At 36.4% G+C, this 18,844-nt stretch overlaps 1 protein-coding gene across 1 annotated transcript in view; it reads right to left on the reverse strand.

Annotated features, from left to right (window-relative positions):
• The window catches only part of SYNE1 (spectrin repeat containing nuclear envelope protein 1), a 583,464-nt gene that overhangs the window by 51,150 nt on the left and 513,470 nt on the right, over positions 1-18,844 (reverse strand). The window contains 2 exon segments of the mRNA XM_044001388.1: positions 15,383-15,549; positions 16,414-16,572. Coding sequence (XP_043857323.1) covers positions 15,383-15,549; positions 16,414-16,572 — 326 coding nt within the window.

The raw sequence follows: 18,844 nt of genomic DNA on the forward strand, positions 1-18,844 counted from the left end.
TCTGAAGATGAGCATGAATCTGGCACTTGAAGGTATTTTTTTTCCTGTTTGAAGTTTCTTAATACTAACAATATAGTTTCATCTATATAATGTTATTTGATGTATAAAGCATTTTATATATAATTTCTAACACTTGATCTTCACAAGCTTAGAGAGGTTTGTAAGTATTTTGTTCTAGGTCATATGCTAAAAAGTAAGCAAGCCAAAATTTCTGCAGAGGTCTTTTGACTTATCACAGGTAACTCATTTCATATAATATCCCAAGGTAAGGCTTCAGCTCTATAACTTTTCTCTAAATTTGCAAAAGTTGACTCCAGATCTGTTTATCTCTTGATCAAATGCAACATAGGCAGACATCTAACACTTATGTGAAAAAGAGACCTTGGGCCTTTGTTTTTACTCATTTCCTGAATACAATAAGAAACATATTAAAAAAATATAAGAACCCCATCCATGTGGGGAACACTGCACTATATCAGGAATGGAGCCCTTTCTTTGGAGATTGATAAGTAGAATTTTTGATACCAGTGGTCCTCAATAGTCTTTTGTAAAGTCTAACTAGAAGTCAGAACCTTGTTATCCTTCCATAATATTTCAATTGTAACAGCCATCTTCTCGACATATAGTACAACTTAGTTCTTACTGGAAATGGGAGCATTGTACAGGAAGGATAGTGTGGTGAGAACTTCCAGCCATATTACATTCCACACTTTTTGCTGCCAGAAATGCAAGTAGAGCATGGGGAAGAGGTCACAATTGTTAATGTGAACCTGATTTCCAGGCAAGCTATCTTACTGTGCTTGGTCTGTATGCAGCCTCCTTCCTCCAGATTAACCATAGCGCTTCAGAGTAAAAAAACTCATTGTTATCAAAATTGGGAACTGTTTATAAGTACTGATTTGTCAAAAAATAAAGGTAATCCATTTAGACTTTTTAGTTTTGTGGTTGTTCTCAATTTAACATAAATTTTGTCATTATAAAAATAATAATATTTGTGGCATGGTAGATTAAAAGCTGTACTAAGGAATAGGAAGTGGCAGGGGCACAGTGGATAAAGCACTGGCTCTGGAGTCATGAGGACCTGAGTTCAAATCTCACCTCAGACACTTACTAGCTGTGTGATCCTGGGTAAGTCACTTAACCCCAATTGTCTTAAACATCTGGGGCCAACTCCAGGTATCCTGATCTATATCTTGCTACTGGACCCAGATGGCTCTGGAGGAAAGAGTGAGGTTGGTGACCTTGCACAGCCCTCCCTCACTTAAATCTAATTAACTGCAAGTCATGATATCTGTGATGGTCCTCTTAAAGAATGAAGTACAAACAACAAGGGATAGGATGACCTGAGTTCTAGTCTTGTCTTTCAATAATGGTTATATGACCCTGAAGAAGTCACTTAACCTCTTGGACTCTTAAGTTACAGAACAGGTGCAGATCTGTATTAGTAGAGAGTTTTCCCATAAGCAATTAGTTCTAATAATGAAATCAACAGAAAAAAATCAATAAATTTTTTAAAAGGACATTGAATATTTCTCCATGTTGGAAAAAAGCTCAAATTATTAGCTAGTCTTATTTTTTCATACCAATTGCTCAAGAAACATAGTATTACACTTTAATACAATTCAAATTGATTCTAGTACTACATGAAAATATACTCATTTAATGATCTAATGTAATTAAGTTAACCAGATAGTACTGATCTCATATTTAAGACATGATTTGAAATAACAAAGATAGGACCTTTGTAATTACCAGTCTAAATAATTTCATTGGAGGTAATAATAAATACTACAGTTGCTAAAACATAACTGATGGACAATTTTGATAATGAAGATATGGATCTTATTTTCCACTTCTTAAAACACATTCAACAGAAACAGCTTATTTAATAATTATTTAAAATTTATCTAGATTGAACAATATCACTGAAGCATAATTTATTTTTTTTTCCTTTTTTCTTTCTTTCTTTTTCCCTCCCTCCCTTCCTTCCTTCCTTCCTGCGCCACCTAGCCGCCCCCATAATTTAATCTTAACAAATATAGGAAATGAAGAAAAAACTTCCATTCAGATTTGTTTATATTCCTATTCTCCATTCATTCAATACATTATTTGCTGAACGTTTACTGCAAGTAAAGGCTGCTTTTGGCCACCTGTAAGGGTTAAGATTTACTTTGAAAATTTTAAAAATGCAATTTTGTTTTTCAGAGTACAGTCAGTCTCCACTGCATATTATATTTCCAGGAAGTGGAAATCATAGCTTTGCAGCTTGAGTTACTATGATTCATTCATGAGAGACTTCCCTAAACGGGTTTAAAAGCACAGGCTGTGCCCTGCCCCCAAGTGCTTGTCTTCTCATTATTTCTTGAAAACCTTCTTATGTATTTTCATGTAGAGCTCATTCATGTTTCTCACAGTTTTGTTATTTCAAATGGATGCCAATTATTGATCAAATTGGGTTTGAATGCCTAGTGGGTATAAAGCAGCATAACACATTAGCTGTAATTTAAAGAAATAGTAATTAGGTGCCACTCTGCATGGGGAGGAGCACCAAAACCCAAATTAGAAGATATGGTTGCAAATTTTGGCTTTACCACATATAACTCCTACCAGTGTCATCTAAGGTAAGTCCTTATCCCTCAACCTCTTTGGGAATCAGCTTTCTCATCTGTAAAATGAGGGGGGTGGGCCCGATGACCTCTAAACCTCTGATACTATGACCTTTGTTACTATATGGCTTTATAAAAACTCCAATTTTCTCTTCTATTAATATTTAGATTATCTGAATATATAAATATAAGTGTATAAATATATAAAATATTTAACCTGGTATTTAAAGCCCTCCATAAACTGGCTCCCACCTACTGTTCCAGTCTTATTTAATATAACTTCTGTTAACAGTTTTCCATTTCAGTAAAACTGGTCTGGGTAGCTAGGTGTCACAGTGGACAGAGTGCCAGGGCTGGAGTCAGGAAGACTCATCTTCCTGAGTTCAAATCTGACCTCAGATACTTAGTAGTTGTGTGACCCTGAACAAGTCATTTAGCCCTGTTTGCCTCAGTTTCCTCATCTGTAAAATGAGCTGGAGAAAGAAATGGCAAAACTACTTCTGTATCTTTGCCAAGAAAACCCCAAATAGGGTAAATGATGAGTTGGACATGACTGAAAAACAACTGAACATCAACAAAACTGGTCTGGTGGTTGGTTCCCCATAGACAAGATGTCATTTCCAGTTTCCACGATTTTGCATAGGTATTACCTTTTTGTCAAAGATGCTCTTTCTTTACCCCTATATCAGGAAATCCCCAGCTTCCTTTAAATCACTTTTTTCATGAGGTTTTTCTTTAGCCCCCCCCCCCCCAACTATTAATGAAATTATGTACAGGGTTGTACAAAGAATCAGTTTTTTTTGTGAAGCTGAATTGCTTAAGTAAAATGTAATCTTCTTGAGGACAGGAAGTATTATTCTGATTCTTGATAGCTCTGCTCTGCATAAAAGCTACTGCCAATGCAGTTAGCATGTGAATTGTCAAAGGCATCACTAAAATGATTGTTCACTGGGTCTTTCAGGGACAAATTCCTCTTCAAAACAAACATGAGTGGAGGGAAGACAAGGAGAATGATGTACATACATTCATGCATATGTGTTAAAGGGGTTCTTTCTCTACATCTATTTAGGCCTGTGTGACTGTTGATGGCATAATATATTCAGTTTTAAGGGGAAATGTCTTAGCACATTTCCAACAAGTTTATTCTGCTTTGAGTTTCCAGGATAGGTGTTATTCTTAAGGTAAAGGTAGGCCTCACATTGGCTTGTACATGCTTTTATAAAGCAAATTCTTTAAAAGATATCACAGTGGTTTTACCTGTATATCAATCAGACTAAGAAGTTTGGAGGACATTCTTTGTGGTGGCATCCAGGATTACAATCAAAATAGATACTTAGAGATGTCATTCAGCTCAGTAAATTTAGCAAGTCTGATAAATCCATAAGCCCTTTGTAGCTTGCTTATAGCTATCCTCTCATAGCCCCAAGTATAGCTTGGGAATTTGACCTTCCTTAGGAAGGAAAATGCTATTATTAAGTCAGTTCTTTCATTTGCTAACATATCCACATTTTAAGATGTGCACATTGACTATTAATGTTCACCACTTTTCTCTAATGCAAAATTTTGAACTTAAGATTTTATTTTGAAAAGGAAAATTATATAAGCATATTTTCCTTAGTTCGTAAATGAAGATAGGAAATTAAAATATCATTGCATTATGTTTAATAACACAATTTAGAAATTTCCAATTTGGGATGGCATGTTAAAATAGAAAAGGATTTTTACAGAAATTCTAAACAAAGAGCTTGAACAAATCATAAGCATTTGTACCATGTTACATAATTATTTAATTCTTTATGCTATTTATTTAACCCAGATTTATTAAAAAATTTTTTTTAAACAACAGTTCATAGAGCTGGATATTAGTTTAATAAGTTGTAACTTTAATGAACTGATAAAAATATAAGATGCAACACAAACACCTATGCCCTCACCCCCGCAACAAGCAGTTATTTTTTTCTAGCCTCTTCTTATAACCAGGAAACATGACTAGATTTGCATTTTAGTGGGAAAAAATTCTCTTATCCTTGGTTAAAGTTGGATTTTACTTTCATAATGACGCCATGCTTTAAAAAGTTGTTAAGAGCATTTTTATGAATCTTTTCTTCATGCCCAAGCCTCTCTACAACAGCCATAGCCTTCACATGACACATATACTACTGAGACAACTGGAATAACTAGTCATGATAACAACCGTTAACATTTTCACTTAGTCTCATTTCTATTAGGGATAAACTTTATAAAGATCTAGCTGACACCTTCCAGAATTACATCTATGTGACAATCTCCTCATACCAATTATTTTCAATTAAACCTTGGCACAAAACAATTATGGATCAATGCTAGTGTCCAGCTAGTGTCCTATAAGCTATACACAGAGACATGAAAGCTATGCACAATGAAAGAAACTCAAGTAGATTCCTGCCTTGTGACATCGCAGTTACAATCTGGGAGATCTGAGTCCACACTGCCGTCCTCTGCCATCCTCAGGGTACACAAATCCTGAAACACCACCATGAAAGCTTCCACTGACAAAAGTAACACCATGCAGACCAAAAGCCTATAGAGATTGCATGTGTATGTTTTTTTTTTCCTTTGCAAATGTACAGAGGTATCAAAATGTTCAGTGTAGACAAATGTGGGTAGCTTCTGTCTAATGGCATGAGACTGAGCAGTGACAAGTGGTCATGTTTCTAAATAAAACTTACATTCATCAACATGTGCCAGGCTTGATCTCCTGGAATGTAGGCCATGAGTGTAAGAAAAAAAAAAAAGGCTCAGTGTAATCTGCAAGCAGTGGGAGCCCTACAGCCCAAAGGGAAGATAGATCTGAACGATAATGCTTACAGACCAGCCACACGGATTCTTGCTTATCAAGAGAATTTACTTTTTGTGTTTTCTATAAATTAGGAAAAGCTTTTTGAAAAGAGAAATCATTCACATTCACAGAGGGTAAGAAAGAAAATTAGAGTAGACAGCAAGTAGTGTCTGCTTTTTTTTCCCTCTCTTGTTTACAGCAACCATGAAAAGGGATGGGGCTAAAGCCAGATCCAACAGGTTCTCCAGAGCTGAGCTGATTGTTAAATTTTCAGTGTGAGTATTTACACTTGGGAAATTGGCAAACCCTAAATATCAGGGCTTGATTTATTGTTTAGTTGGTTGTTTAGACTTAAAGAAGTGACGGGGGAAATGTTAATAATGCAGATTAAATTTTAAAATTTGTATTGCATTTGTTTTCCTGGAGGGATAGTTAAATATTTACTAGCAAATCACTGGAGTCCAAGTTATAGGAGGAAGGACAGGAAGATAGTAGAGTGGAGAGAAAAAAAACTTGAAAGCACAAGGTTTCTACTTTAAAAAGAATGTAGGAATACAAATAAAGATACCTTTAAAATAGCTATGCCTTCCAGCTGCTTAAACTGGGAAAGACCAGTTCAAAGAATAAGATTTGGAAATGTTTGGACTTGGAAGGGATCTAACAATTTAAGGCATCATATGCCTTAATCAATTGGGGAATGACTAAACAACAAGCTGTGCTATATGATTGTAACAGAATATTATTGTGCTATAAGAAATAACAAGCAGGATGATTTCAGAAAAACCTGGAAAGACTTACATGAATTGATGTATAATGAAGTGAACAGAACCAGGGGAATATTGTACACAGTAACAGCAATATGGTTCAATGAAGAACTGTGAATGACTTAGCTATTCTCAGCAATACAATGATTCAAGACAATCCCAAAGCACTGATGAAGTATACTATCCCTCTCAAGAGAAAGAACTGATATTGATTGAATAGTCTGAAGCATGCTATTTTCCCAGTTTCATTTTTTTTCTCTTATTCGAATCTTCCTATACAAAACGATTAATATGGAAATGTTTTACATATTTTTTTTTACATAACCTTTATCTGATTTCTTATTGCCTCAGGGAGGTGGAGGGGAGGGAGGAGGGGACAGAATTTGGAACTCAAAAATTTAAATAAAAATGTTTGTGACTACTAAAAAAGAGAGAGAAATTGCTCATTCAAATATAAGGCATCATAGTGTTATAGCTCTAAGCCGGAAGTTCAAAGTCCATCTATTTCAACCCTGTTACTTTAATGAAGAGAAAACTGAGGCCTAGAGAGGTTAAGTAATTCATGAAGCTGGTCAGCATCTCCTCAACCAAGACCTGAAAAATCAGTCAATAAACATTAAGTATCCAGTATGAGCCAGGCACTGTGCCGATTAGTGGGAATACAAAAAGAAAGACAGTCATTGCCTTTAAGGAGCTTATAATGTAAGGAGAAAGGGAAGACAAGAAAACAAAAAACAAAGCTGAAAAAGGGATGCAGTGGGAAGGAAGGGAGTTTCCTTAATAATGATCATATAGCTTTAGCTTGAAACCTCTAAGGCAAAACTAACAACCACTCATGATTTAAATGTGTTTAATCAATCAGTCAAACTGTGAGAAATCCTGAAACAGGGTCACTGAGGAAAAATGAGAGCTAAAGGAAAATGACATATTAAACATCTAGTTGCTATATAAAATTCTTTAAATTTCTTTGAAATAAAGAAAAATTGTAGGAGGAAATGTGTTTAGTAAATGCACAAAATTATAAAGGATATTTCTCTTTAATGTTTTACATTATTGCACATCTATAACCTATATCAGATTGCTTATCATCTCGGGGAGGAAGGACAGGAAGGGATAGAATTTGGAACTCAAAACTTGAGAAAAATGACTTAAATTTTTTTTAAATATGTAATCGGGTAAAAAAGAAAGTATTATTAAAAATTTAAAAAATACATGGGAAAAAAGACTATTTCTCTTTTACAATGAATATTTTCCTGAAAAGTTACATGCAAATCAAATAATTTTTGAAGTCACTTGGAGAAATTGTTATGTAAAGAAATTCAATTCTGAATTCTTTTCCACATCATGAAAGAAGATTTCTAATGTCTTTAGAGAAAACTGGAAGTTCACATACTGCTTTTGTTTAAAGTTGGATGCTCAAGGCAGATATATTTTAAAATTTGTTTTGACAGATTTTATTGCTTTCCTTTGCACTTTCCAATTTGAAAAATCCATTCATTCATTTATTTTATTGCCATTTTCCTGGATTTAAAATTTTTCGTTTTTTTAAACTAATACTAACTTTAAGTGAATTTTAAAATTTAATTATTTAAAAAATTACAAGATCTCTGTGTGAAAAGTGGTTTTCTGAAGTAACTGGTTCTAACCAATGCTTTTTTTCTTGCATTTTTGATATATAGTCATGATGTGTTGTTTTTCTTCAGTTCTTTCAGTCATGTTACACTCTTCATGACCCCATTTGAGGTTCTCTTGACAAAGACAATGGAATGATTTTCCATTTCCTTCTCCAGATTATTTTAAAGATGAGGAAACTGAGGCAAACAGAGTTAAGTTACTTGGCCAGGATCACATAGCCAATAAGAATCTGAGGCTGGATGTGAACTCAGGAAGACTCATCTTCCCGAATCCAGACCCTGTACTTTCTCCACTATACCACCTAGCTGCCCATAAGTAGTCATGATAACTCTACCTAAAAGATTCACAAGGGGCATCTAGGTGGCGCAGTGACCCTAGATTCAAGAGAACCTGAGTTCAAATCTGGCCTCAAACACTTGACACTTACTAGCTGTGTGACCCTAGGCATGTCACTTAATTCTCACTGCGCCCCCCCCCCCAAAAAAAAAGATTCACAAGAGATGCCACCTTGCTTGGTAGCCCATTTCACCTTGTCATGAAGCCATTTTTATTTTAAACTTAAATCTGATTTTTATAACATTTAACCACTTTCTTTCTCTGTAAAATAATTTCTTTAAAAGTTCTCCCCAACTAAAAATGTACATTTACTTTTAAATTGGAGGGTTTTGGGGTCATTGTTGCTTTTTCTTATTTTCATTAGTAAATGATTCACCCTACTGGTATTTGGGAAATAAGGAATGGTATAAAAAAATAATGATTTTAACACCAGGGTACCTGAGTTGCAGTCTTGGTTTTGCCACTTGTGATCACAGTGTAAAAGCTGGAGAAGACCTTACTGGTTAACGAGTATAACCCTTTTAATTTGCAGATGAGAAAACCGGAGAATAAATAGCCTCTCTGACTCCAAATATAATGGGTTTCCCTCCATATGACACTATCACTTTACTAACCATGGGACCATGGACATGCCACAATCTTTCTATACCTCAGTATATAAAAAATGGAAACAACAGTACCAGTGTTACTTGCTTTAAATGTTGCTATAAGGAAAGTGCTTTGTAAAACTTATCGTGCTAAATAAATATGATTTTTAAATTTTATTATATATTTTAATTGTATCCTTATGAACTAGAATTGTAAGATTTTTAATTTATTCTATAGCTCTTGGTTTTAGAAGCCATGATCTTACTTCTGACTTGCATTAAGTCTCTTTTGAGGTTCAGTCCCTAGAACTATATATGTACACAGCAGTCTAGCTATAAATGCTGAAAATGAAACAGAATGCTGACATTGTTTAAACAATGGAATGAAGAGGCAGCAGATAATAAATAGATTCAGAACTGAAAGGCATCTTAAAGGTCATCTAATCCAACCAACTCATTTTAGAGATGAAGAAATTGAGGCTCAGATGGAGGTAGGTAGAGGTCAGGAAGGAGGAAATGCCCCCCCTCCCACAAAATGCCCAGAGCTGAGAGATGGAGTGTCTTGTTCCAGAAACAGCAAAAAGGCCACTGTTTTTGGATTAAAGAGCTTTTGTTTGTCCTTTGTTCTTGAAGAGGACCATGACATCAGGGTGATGTCACGGCTTGCAATGAATTGGATTTAAGTGAAGCAGGGCTGTGAAAAGTCACCAACTTCACTCTCTCCTTCAGAGTCATCTGGGTCCAGTGGCAAGATATACATTAGGATGACTGGAGATGGTGGTGGACGTTTAAGGCAATTGGGGTTAAGTGACTTGCTGAGGGTCACATAGCTAGTAAGTCAAGTGTCTGAGGCTGGTTTTAAACTCAGGTCCTCCTCACTCCAGGGCCAGTGCTCTATCCATTGCACTATCAAGCTTCCCTGAATTGAAGAGTACATGGCTGTGATTAAGATATTGAAACTGAAAATGAGGAGGGTGCTAGGTTATGAAAGACTTTGGATGCCAAAAAGAACATTTTGTATTTGATCCTGGAGGCAATAGGGAGTCATGGAGTTTATCAAGTAGGGTGTGTGTGACATGGTTGGACCTGCACTTTAGCTCCTGGATGGAGGATGACTTGGAGTAGGGAGATACTTTGGCAGACCCACCAGCAGGCCATTGCAATAATCCAGGAGCAAGGTGATGAGAGTCGGTTCTAGAGTTGTGGTGGTATCAGAGCAGAGCAGAGAACATATTTGAAAGATGTTGCAAAGATGAAATCAAAAGGCCTTGGCAGCAGATTGGATGGGGGCGGGGAGGGGGGGGGGTGAGAAACAGTGAGGAGTAGAGTATGACTTCTAGGTCACAAGTCTAAGGGACTAGGAGGATGGTGTTGCCCTCTATCATAATAGGGAAGGTAGGAGAGAAGGAGGGGTTTACAGGAAAAGATAATGAGTTCAGTTTTGGACATGTTGAGTTTAAGATGTCTACTCTACATCAGTTCAAGGTGTCCGAAAGGCAGTTAGAGATTGGATATCTGGAGAGAGGTTGGGACAGGACAGGTAGATGTGGGAATTGTCCTTGATGATTAAATGACTGGGCATGTAGTTTATCCTCTGCCTCAGTTTACTCAACTGTGAGAAACTGGTAAAGACCACCTCAAAATAAGTTCTTTCAGAGGCAACTTTGGTATGACAAAAGCTTTTTATTGCATTCTCATTAGAATGGGCGCCAATAGTAAAACCAATTAGTGAGTGCCAATGCTGAGGGTGCTCAGTCTGTATTTATCCTGAGCCCTGTCTCAGTAAGTCCCTCCTCTGAGTTGCTAGGCTGAGGTTCACAATCTTCCCAGAAGAGTTCTATCTAAATTCTCTTTGATAGGTTATCCCTCCTATCCACATACACCTTCATGCAACCCATGATCAAAAATGGGGTGGAGATTTTAGGCATGGGAGAAGTTAATAATCATAAGTCTATTAAGCAAGTGCAGTAGTGACTAGGGTTGAACTTTTACATACTTTTACTAGGACTCCATCGTGAGCCAGCTCAAACTGGTTCCTATCTCTAACCCTGAAAAACCTACTTTTCTCTTTTTTGAGTTAAAAATATTGAGTTAGATAATATTGCTGTTCCTTATATGGGCATGCTTTTCTAACTGAGAAGAGTCCACTATTGTATCAGTTTGTGACTGTATTTCTCACACTCAACAATAGAATGGACATAGGAATAACACCCACCTCAGGCTTTCCTGTGGGGATCAGATGAGATAATATTTGTAGATCACTCAGCATGGTTGGTAACACATAGCAGGCACTTTATAAATGCTTGTTTCCCCTCTCCCCCTCAGTCCAAGAGTAACTCTTTCTTAAGGTCTCAGCTCTAACTGAGATACTCAAGTCAGTAACAAATCTGTTGCTACACTAGACTCTCCTTTGAAACTACTGATATTCTTCTGATACTGTGGCTAGCTTGTTTGTTAAATCGGTTTGCATTTCAGGGTACAGTCAATCTTGTTTATACTTCACATTCATTGATTGATTCTGAAGCCCAGTCAAAAGGGACCTTCTTAGTTGATAAAGGTCTCTGGCTACAGACTATATTGGTAACTGGGTGGGAGGAGGTAGAATTTCACCCACTACAGAAACTATAAATTACTAGAGGCAAGTGACTTGCCCCTCCTCCCTCCCCTCCCAGTTTGTATCAGCATCCCCAGGGGTTACTTAGCACAGTGCTAGACATCTAGTAAAAGATCTGTATTCATTCATTACAACTCAGGTCTCCTGACTCAGTCCAATGTTCTTTCCACTATCCATCCTGCCTCCTAGGTCATAATTCTGGTTGCTAGGAGAAATCTTTCAAGTGAACGGATAACAACAAATGTCCTTGAGTCATTAATGTTGGAACTATAGTAACCTGATGTGAATAGAGCTTTCAAAGCATGCGTACCAGAAATTATGCAAAAGATTATAATCTTATTTTACAGATTGAGTCCTGAGTTTGACAAGTTGAATAAGAGAGGAGGAGTGGCAGCTAAAATCAACAAGGTCCAACAAGTTGGAAGAAATGGGTCATGCACAAGCCTGCATTATAAACAAGCAGACTGCATACAGCTGAAGATGCTACAGATACTGTGCAGCTGAAAACTATTACTGGATATTGCTACTCAGCCAATACACTGTCTAATGATGCACTGATAGACAAGGAAATGGAAAAACAAATTTAGAAGGTCAACATGTCCTTTGGGAAGTTGTTTAGAAAAAAAAATGGAGCCAATGAGGTATTAAAGCCTAAAACCAACTAACCATCTACAATCTGCTATTCAATTTGGGATATGATAATTAGAAAAAGGGCAACTTTTTTGAATAAAGGTAACAGAAAAAATTATGAGCATAAGAAGCAGAGAAAATAACCCCCAAAAAGCAAAAAAATAAAACTCTAAGCCAAAAATAATCCCAAAACATAATAACCTCTCTAGCCCCCAAGTCAACAATAAAAGCTCACATTTTAAAAACACATTACAGCTTCTACATCACTTTCTATATATTTCTCTCTGTCTCTCTCTTTCTGTCTCTCTCTCTTCTCTTTCTGTCTCTCTGTCTCTCTCTCTGACCCTTTGAGGGAGGTCATAAATATACTGTTAATTCTATGGGGATGGGATGAGGTCAACAATAATTTCATTAGCATAGAGAACTTCCTATGAAGCAAAACTCCTATCAATGCTGATCAGCAATTCCTGATAAACTCTTGTAGAATTTCTAGGGGAACTGGGAGATTAAGTGAGTCACTCAGAGTTCCATTGCCATTACATAACAGAGAGGGGACTTGAACCCAGGTTTTCCTGATTCCAAGGCTGGTTCTCTTTTTGCTCAGAGATTTTCTCCTCTTTATCCCCATTTTACAGACGAGGAAACTGACTTAGAGAGACGAGGTAATTGGGTAAGATCAAACAGCAAGTAAATGTTATAATCATGAATCAAATCCAAGCCTCCTGATTTCAGGGCTCATTCTTCTGTCTCTTAATATGAGTGGTGTTTATTGTTTGTTAAAGTAGGGAATATACAGAAAATATCATAGCAAGTTTTAGAATATATGGTGGATGTTTTATAAACCTACTCATATTTGGCAATTTATCTTTTACTTTAAAAGACTAGGGAAATATTTGAAAATTCTAAAAAGCTTTTTGCTCAGGAAAAGTCAAGATTATATATAAAATCCCTATTAAATGAAATCAGTAAACCTAATTTTGCCCTGATGTTAGTACCAATAGGACATTTTAAGTCAATTGTCAAATGCTTAAGCTTTTCCACAGTGCATCTTCTTTCTCGAAATGTCTCAGTAAATGGTATTAAAGAATTTTTACTGGCTTCAATGGGTTATTCTAAAATACTATTCAATCTAAAATTTCTTATCTAGATCTAGGGAAATAAAACAATATTTCTTAGCAAATGTGCATATAACAACTCTTCCAATGAGAGGGAGTATCATAGTAGAATGGCTTCAATTTATCTTGCTGAAAGAAGTTTGTTTTGATTTTAATAGATATGAAATAAAACTAAAAACAGTAGTAAATTTTTCAAACCTTAATTGGGCTTATATATACCCAAAGTAATTAGTGTAAATGAAATAACATTTACCAAAATGGAACCAAATTGCTGATTACCTTTCACAAGGAGCTCTGAAGACAATCTTGAATCATAAGGGTATTAAAACAAAAACTCTCAAGTGATGAAATGCATTAATTGCCTTTTTGCTTTCTGTTCAATGAAACTGAGAAAATCCTAATTATCTCCTGACCTACCTCCAGAGTTGGGCATCCTTTTATAAATAAAAGAGCTGTATGATTCCTTAATAAATAAGACATCTTGAATTCAATTGAACTCAATTGGGAAATGAGCTTTCTATGCTCTGTGAGCAGGTCTTCACCTTTACATGTGTTGTAGTATAACATTAATGAATAATGGAGCTCAGATCAGAAATAGGTTTATTGAGACGGTTCTCACTCCATTGGGAATTAGAAAAGGGAATCATTACCATTCAAATCCCCTCCTCCTTTGTGAGATTAATAATATTCAACTCACATCAATATCTGCCTAACAGTTACCATCAGACAATCCCTTATCATTAGCATTATTGCAATTATTATCATAATTATAAATAACTGCTTATCTACTTAAAATCATATCAGATGCCACATGCCTCCAGAAGGAGCCTTATTGAATTTTCCTGTTTTTTTTTTGGGGGGGGGTGAGGGGGAGTGAGAGGATGGGCTCATAACTTTTAAGAAAAATAACACTGGGCTCAAAGTCAGAAGATATAGGTTAGAGTCTTGGCACTGATACTTCCTTGGGCAAGTCACTATAACCCCTTGAAACTTAGAGCTCACTCTATATTTATGCTGTATTTATTTACAGATATGCTTATTATCTTCTTTATTAGACTATAAGCTCTTCATGAATGGGCATTGCTTCATTTCTTGTTTTCCTAGCATCTTGTACAATCCCTGACATATAGTAGGTGCTTAACAAATACTTATCATTATATTTATCTGTAAAATGTATATAAATATGCTTGCATCACCTACTTGACAGGCCAATGTTCTGTCAACATCAAAGTGCCATGTAACTGTGACTGATCACAATTAATATTTCTTTTACCACAGTAATTATACCTTACCTTTCTTTGAGGCATTATGAAGAAGTATATAATTAAGAGGATGTTTAACATAAAGGGGCAACCATTACTGAGATGATGCTATTCCATATTAATATGAATCATAATAAACTTGCACATGTTGTAGTAGCATCTTATAAATTTGATCAATTTTCTTTGCAAAGCGGAGACTAGATAAAAATATTCCCACTCTTGTCCATAGTCCTGCTATATTCTTTTTTTTTTGTGGGGCAATGAGCATTAAGAGACTTGCCCAGGGTCACATAGCTAGTAAGTGTCAAGTCTCTGAGGCCGGATTTGAACTCAGGTCCTTCTGAATCCAGGGCCAGTGCTTTATCCACTGAGCCACCTACCTGCCCTGCTAGTATTGCTATATTCTTTTTGTTTTTGTTTTTGGTGAGGCAATTGGGGTTAAATGACTCGCCTAGCGTCACACAGCTAGTAAGTGTTAAGTGTCTGAGGCTGCATTTAAACTCGGGTCCTCCTGACTCCAGGGCCGGTGATCTGTCCATTGCACCACCTAGCTGCCCCTTGTCTTGCTATATTCTTCCTTCTTTTTTGGGGGGGGGGGCGGGGCAATGGGGGTTAAGTGACTTGCCCAGGGTCACACAGCTAGTAAGTGTCAAGTGTCTGAGGGCGGATTCAAACTCAGGTACTCCTGAATCCAGGGCCAGTGCTCTATCCACTGCGCCACCTAGCTGCCCCTGTCTTGCTATATTCTTAAAGAGATTTTTAAGTGCCTCTTCTGACCAAGAAGTAAACAAGTAAATCACCCTTGGATGTGCATTTTGGGGAGGTTGATCAACAACTTCCTCATTTAATATTTATTGGGTTAAACTAATTAAATTCATTTTGAAGAGAAACTAGATAAAAAGCATAAAATAGGGAAGTAAAGAAAGAAATCTATGTGCTATATTTGGAGAAAAATTTTTCTTTCTGATTTGGTGTACACAAACTCTAATGAAAGCAACAAGAGCATCCTTTTTACCTGGCTGCAATCAGATCCAAGAGATGTTGCCACCTGTCATTGACCTTTCCTAGTTTGTACTCTATCTCAGAGGCTTTGCTTTCATGGCTTGCTTTTGCAAGTCGTTCTCCCATTTGCTGTAGTTGGATTTTGTTCTCTTCTGCAACTGCAATTTCTTCCTGATAATCCTGAGGAATAAATAATGATCATGAAGGTCAGGAGGCTTATTTGAAATGTATTCACCTAAGCACTACTAGAAAAAAAATCCATTTTATAGTGTTTACCTGGGAATAATTTTATTTCTGAGCAATTCCAAATGAATATCAGTTCATAACATTAAAAAAGGTTCTTTATTTGTAAATACAATTATATATGTCTATGGGTAGAGGTGACAGAATGCTTAAAAAGCTGTTTTGTTTTGTGTTTTTATTCATTTGAATATGGTTAATATATCATTTAGTATAATTTGTGAGAATTATTATAAAAAGACACAATAGAGGACAGAGAACACAGAGATCTATTGTACTTTATGCCACTAGTGACTGGTTCACTTCTGTACCTTAGGGAAACCATTGTGCAAAAGTTTAAATGATGGTTATAAGATGCATTTACCAAGTGTTTTGTCATTTGTTTCATTTACTTCATAACTAATTATTAAATGAAAATGAGGGATAACACATGAACATCCCTTGTGGTTGCACTGGTATCCTAAAATAGAGGAAAATTTCCAGTGTATTCAATAAAGACTCCATGGAGGGTATGTAGAAATAAATGGACAATAATTAAGCAAGGTGTTTGGATGGCAATCTGTGTATACTTGTTGGAGAATACTAAACAATATGGCCATGATATGAAATTGAATCCTGGGGAAAAAATCCCTAGGATCTAGAATGACTACTATTAAATACTTGAGAACCAACCTTCATGTTAATTAAATTAGAGAGTTCCTTTGCTAGACAATTACATGTAGACTAAGGAACCATGTAATTCCTTAGAAAGACATGTATAAGTAAAATGAAACCATAAGATATAAAAAGCTTAACATTCCATACCTTCTTAAGCTTCTCTATCATTTCTTCAATGAGGATGTCTCCATTTTGAGAAACTTTGCTTTCCATTTGAGTTAACCATTCACAAAGCTCTTTGTTCTTCTCACTGAAGATAGCCCACTCATTCAACCTCTCGTTTACCTGTTGCCGACGTAGAGATACCTGCCAGTGTTGGAATAGGGAAGACAATGAAAAAGAAAATGAGGGGAGGAGAGGGAGGGAGAGGAAAGGAGGGATGGAGGGAGGGAAGGTGAGGGATGGAGGGAGGGAAGGTGAGGGATGGAGGGAGAGAGAGAGAGAGGGAGGGAGAGAGAGAGAGAGAGAGAGAGAGAGAGAGAGAGAGAGAGAGAGAGAGAGAGAGAGCTTAGTAAATATTGAAATAATGCATTCATCAAGAGTAAGTAAAGTCTTAAAAGTACAAAATCTAAGGTGATTTTGAACATGGAATAAAGTGTGTTGTAAGAACTTTGAAAGAGTTCTTTACTGAGATAAGGTCTTACCCAGAGTTCTAGATAGAGTGCTGGGCCTGAAGTCAGGAATATGCCTCAACCTCTGGGCCTGAAGTCAGGAATATGCCTCAACCTCTGGGCCTGAAGTCAGGAATATGCCTCAAGGTTCTGCTCTCAGACACTTACTACCTGTGTGACCCTGGCCAAGTCACTTAACTATATTTGCCTCAGTTTCCTCATCTGTAAAATAAGCTGGAGAAGGAAATGGCGACTCACCCTAGTAGTTTTGCCAAAACAAAACCAAAAATAAACCAAAATGAGATTAGAAAGAGTTGGGCATAACTAAAAAAAAATAATAAAACAGCAAAACAACAATCTAATGTTGTCTGTACCACCAACTTCTTTTGTAATCTTGGTCAAATCATCTTTCCTCTCAAGGCCTCAATTTCCTCAAGAATAAAATGAGGGGGCTAAACTAGATGAGTTTTAAAGTTTTTTTCAACTCAAAAAGTAAATAACAATGTCATCTCCTTCTTTCTACAATCCAGTACCATAGATTTAAGGCTATAATGGTTCTTAGAGGTCAACTAGTACAATTCCCTTATTTTACATATGAGGTTAAGCAATTTGCTCAAGATATCACAGAGGGGAAATAGAAAGTCTGAAAATTGAACCCAGATCTTCTGACTCCAAATCCTGTGCTTCTTCCATTTTATCATGAACACCCTAAGGATATCAAAGGCTCAGAATATCCAAGAAGCTCCATTTAGGAGAAAGAAACAGCTACCATACTCTGTTAGGCAGAGCTTGTCTAAGTAAAGGCATGGGTAGAATAGCTGGGTTTTTTATGGCAATTAAAATGCCTACCAATTTAAATGACCCCTGATTAAAACAAAATAAAATAAAAAATAATTAATAAAAAATAAAAATTCACCAACTTTGAGCTAATGTCATAACTTCCACTATTAGGACTTCATTACCTTTCTTATAGACTACTCTAATAAATTCTTAATTGGCGTTCTTACCTCATGTTCCAATCATCCTTTATATCACTATCTGTCATTTTCTCAGTGCACCACAGTGATCAACTCATTTTTCTCCTAAAAAATTCTTCAGTGTTTCCATATTTTCAAGCTAATAAAGTTAAATACCTGATACTGACATACGAGATTCTCCAAAATCTGTTTCCAATTTATCTCTGCAACCTTATCTGCTCTTCACACACCCTATGTTTATGCCAAATTCAACTAGGCAGCTAGGTTTTACAGTAGATATAGCAATGGATCTATAATCAGGAAAACAGGAGTTCAAATTCAAATTGAGACACTTCTTGTGTGACCCTGGGCAAATTCACCTCACCTCGTGTCTGTCTCAGTTTCCACATCTGTAAAATGGGGATAATAATAGGACCTACCACACCCCGAGTTCTTATGACGATCAAATAAGATATTTGGAAGGCACTTTGTAAACCTTAGAACACTATATAATTGTTAGCTATTATTATTACTACTTGTTGTCACCTATTCTTATTCTACTTTCTCCTCTCTCTATGATTGTGCTTATTCCATCTTTTGAACATGCTTCAAATATACTCCCCTTCCCCACAACCCTATCATCCACCTACTTTCTTCAAGAATTGATCCAGGGGGTGGCTAGGTGGTACAGTGGATAAAGCACCAGCCCTGGATTCAGGAGGACCTGAGTTCAAATCCGGCCTCAGACACTTGACACTTACTAGCTGTGTGACCCTGGGCAAGTCACTTAACCCCCATTGCCCCACCAAAAAAAAAAAAAAAAGAATTGATCCAGATGACATCTCCCCTATGAAGTCTTTCTATCTTCATGTATATTCTCTCTTTCTACTCAAAGCTGAATATGACTTCTCACTACAATGAACTCATAGCACATTGAAAGATTTTCTCCTTTGTATTTATCTCACTCTCCATTTTATCATAGTTGTGTATATCTTTTTGCTGCTCTCTTCC

This window comes from Dromiciops gliroides, chromosome 4, assembly GCF_019393635.1.
Source record: "Dromiciops gliroides isolate mDroGli1 chromosome 4, mDroGli1.pri, whole genome shotgun sequence".
In the NCBI taxonomy this organism is placed as follows: domain Eukaryota; kingdom Metazoa; phylum Chordata; class Mammalia; order Microbiotheria; family Microbiotheriidae; genus Dromiciops; species Dromiciops gliroides.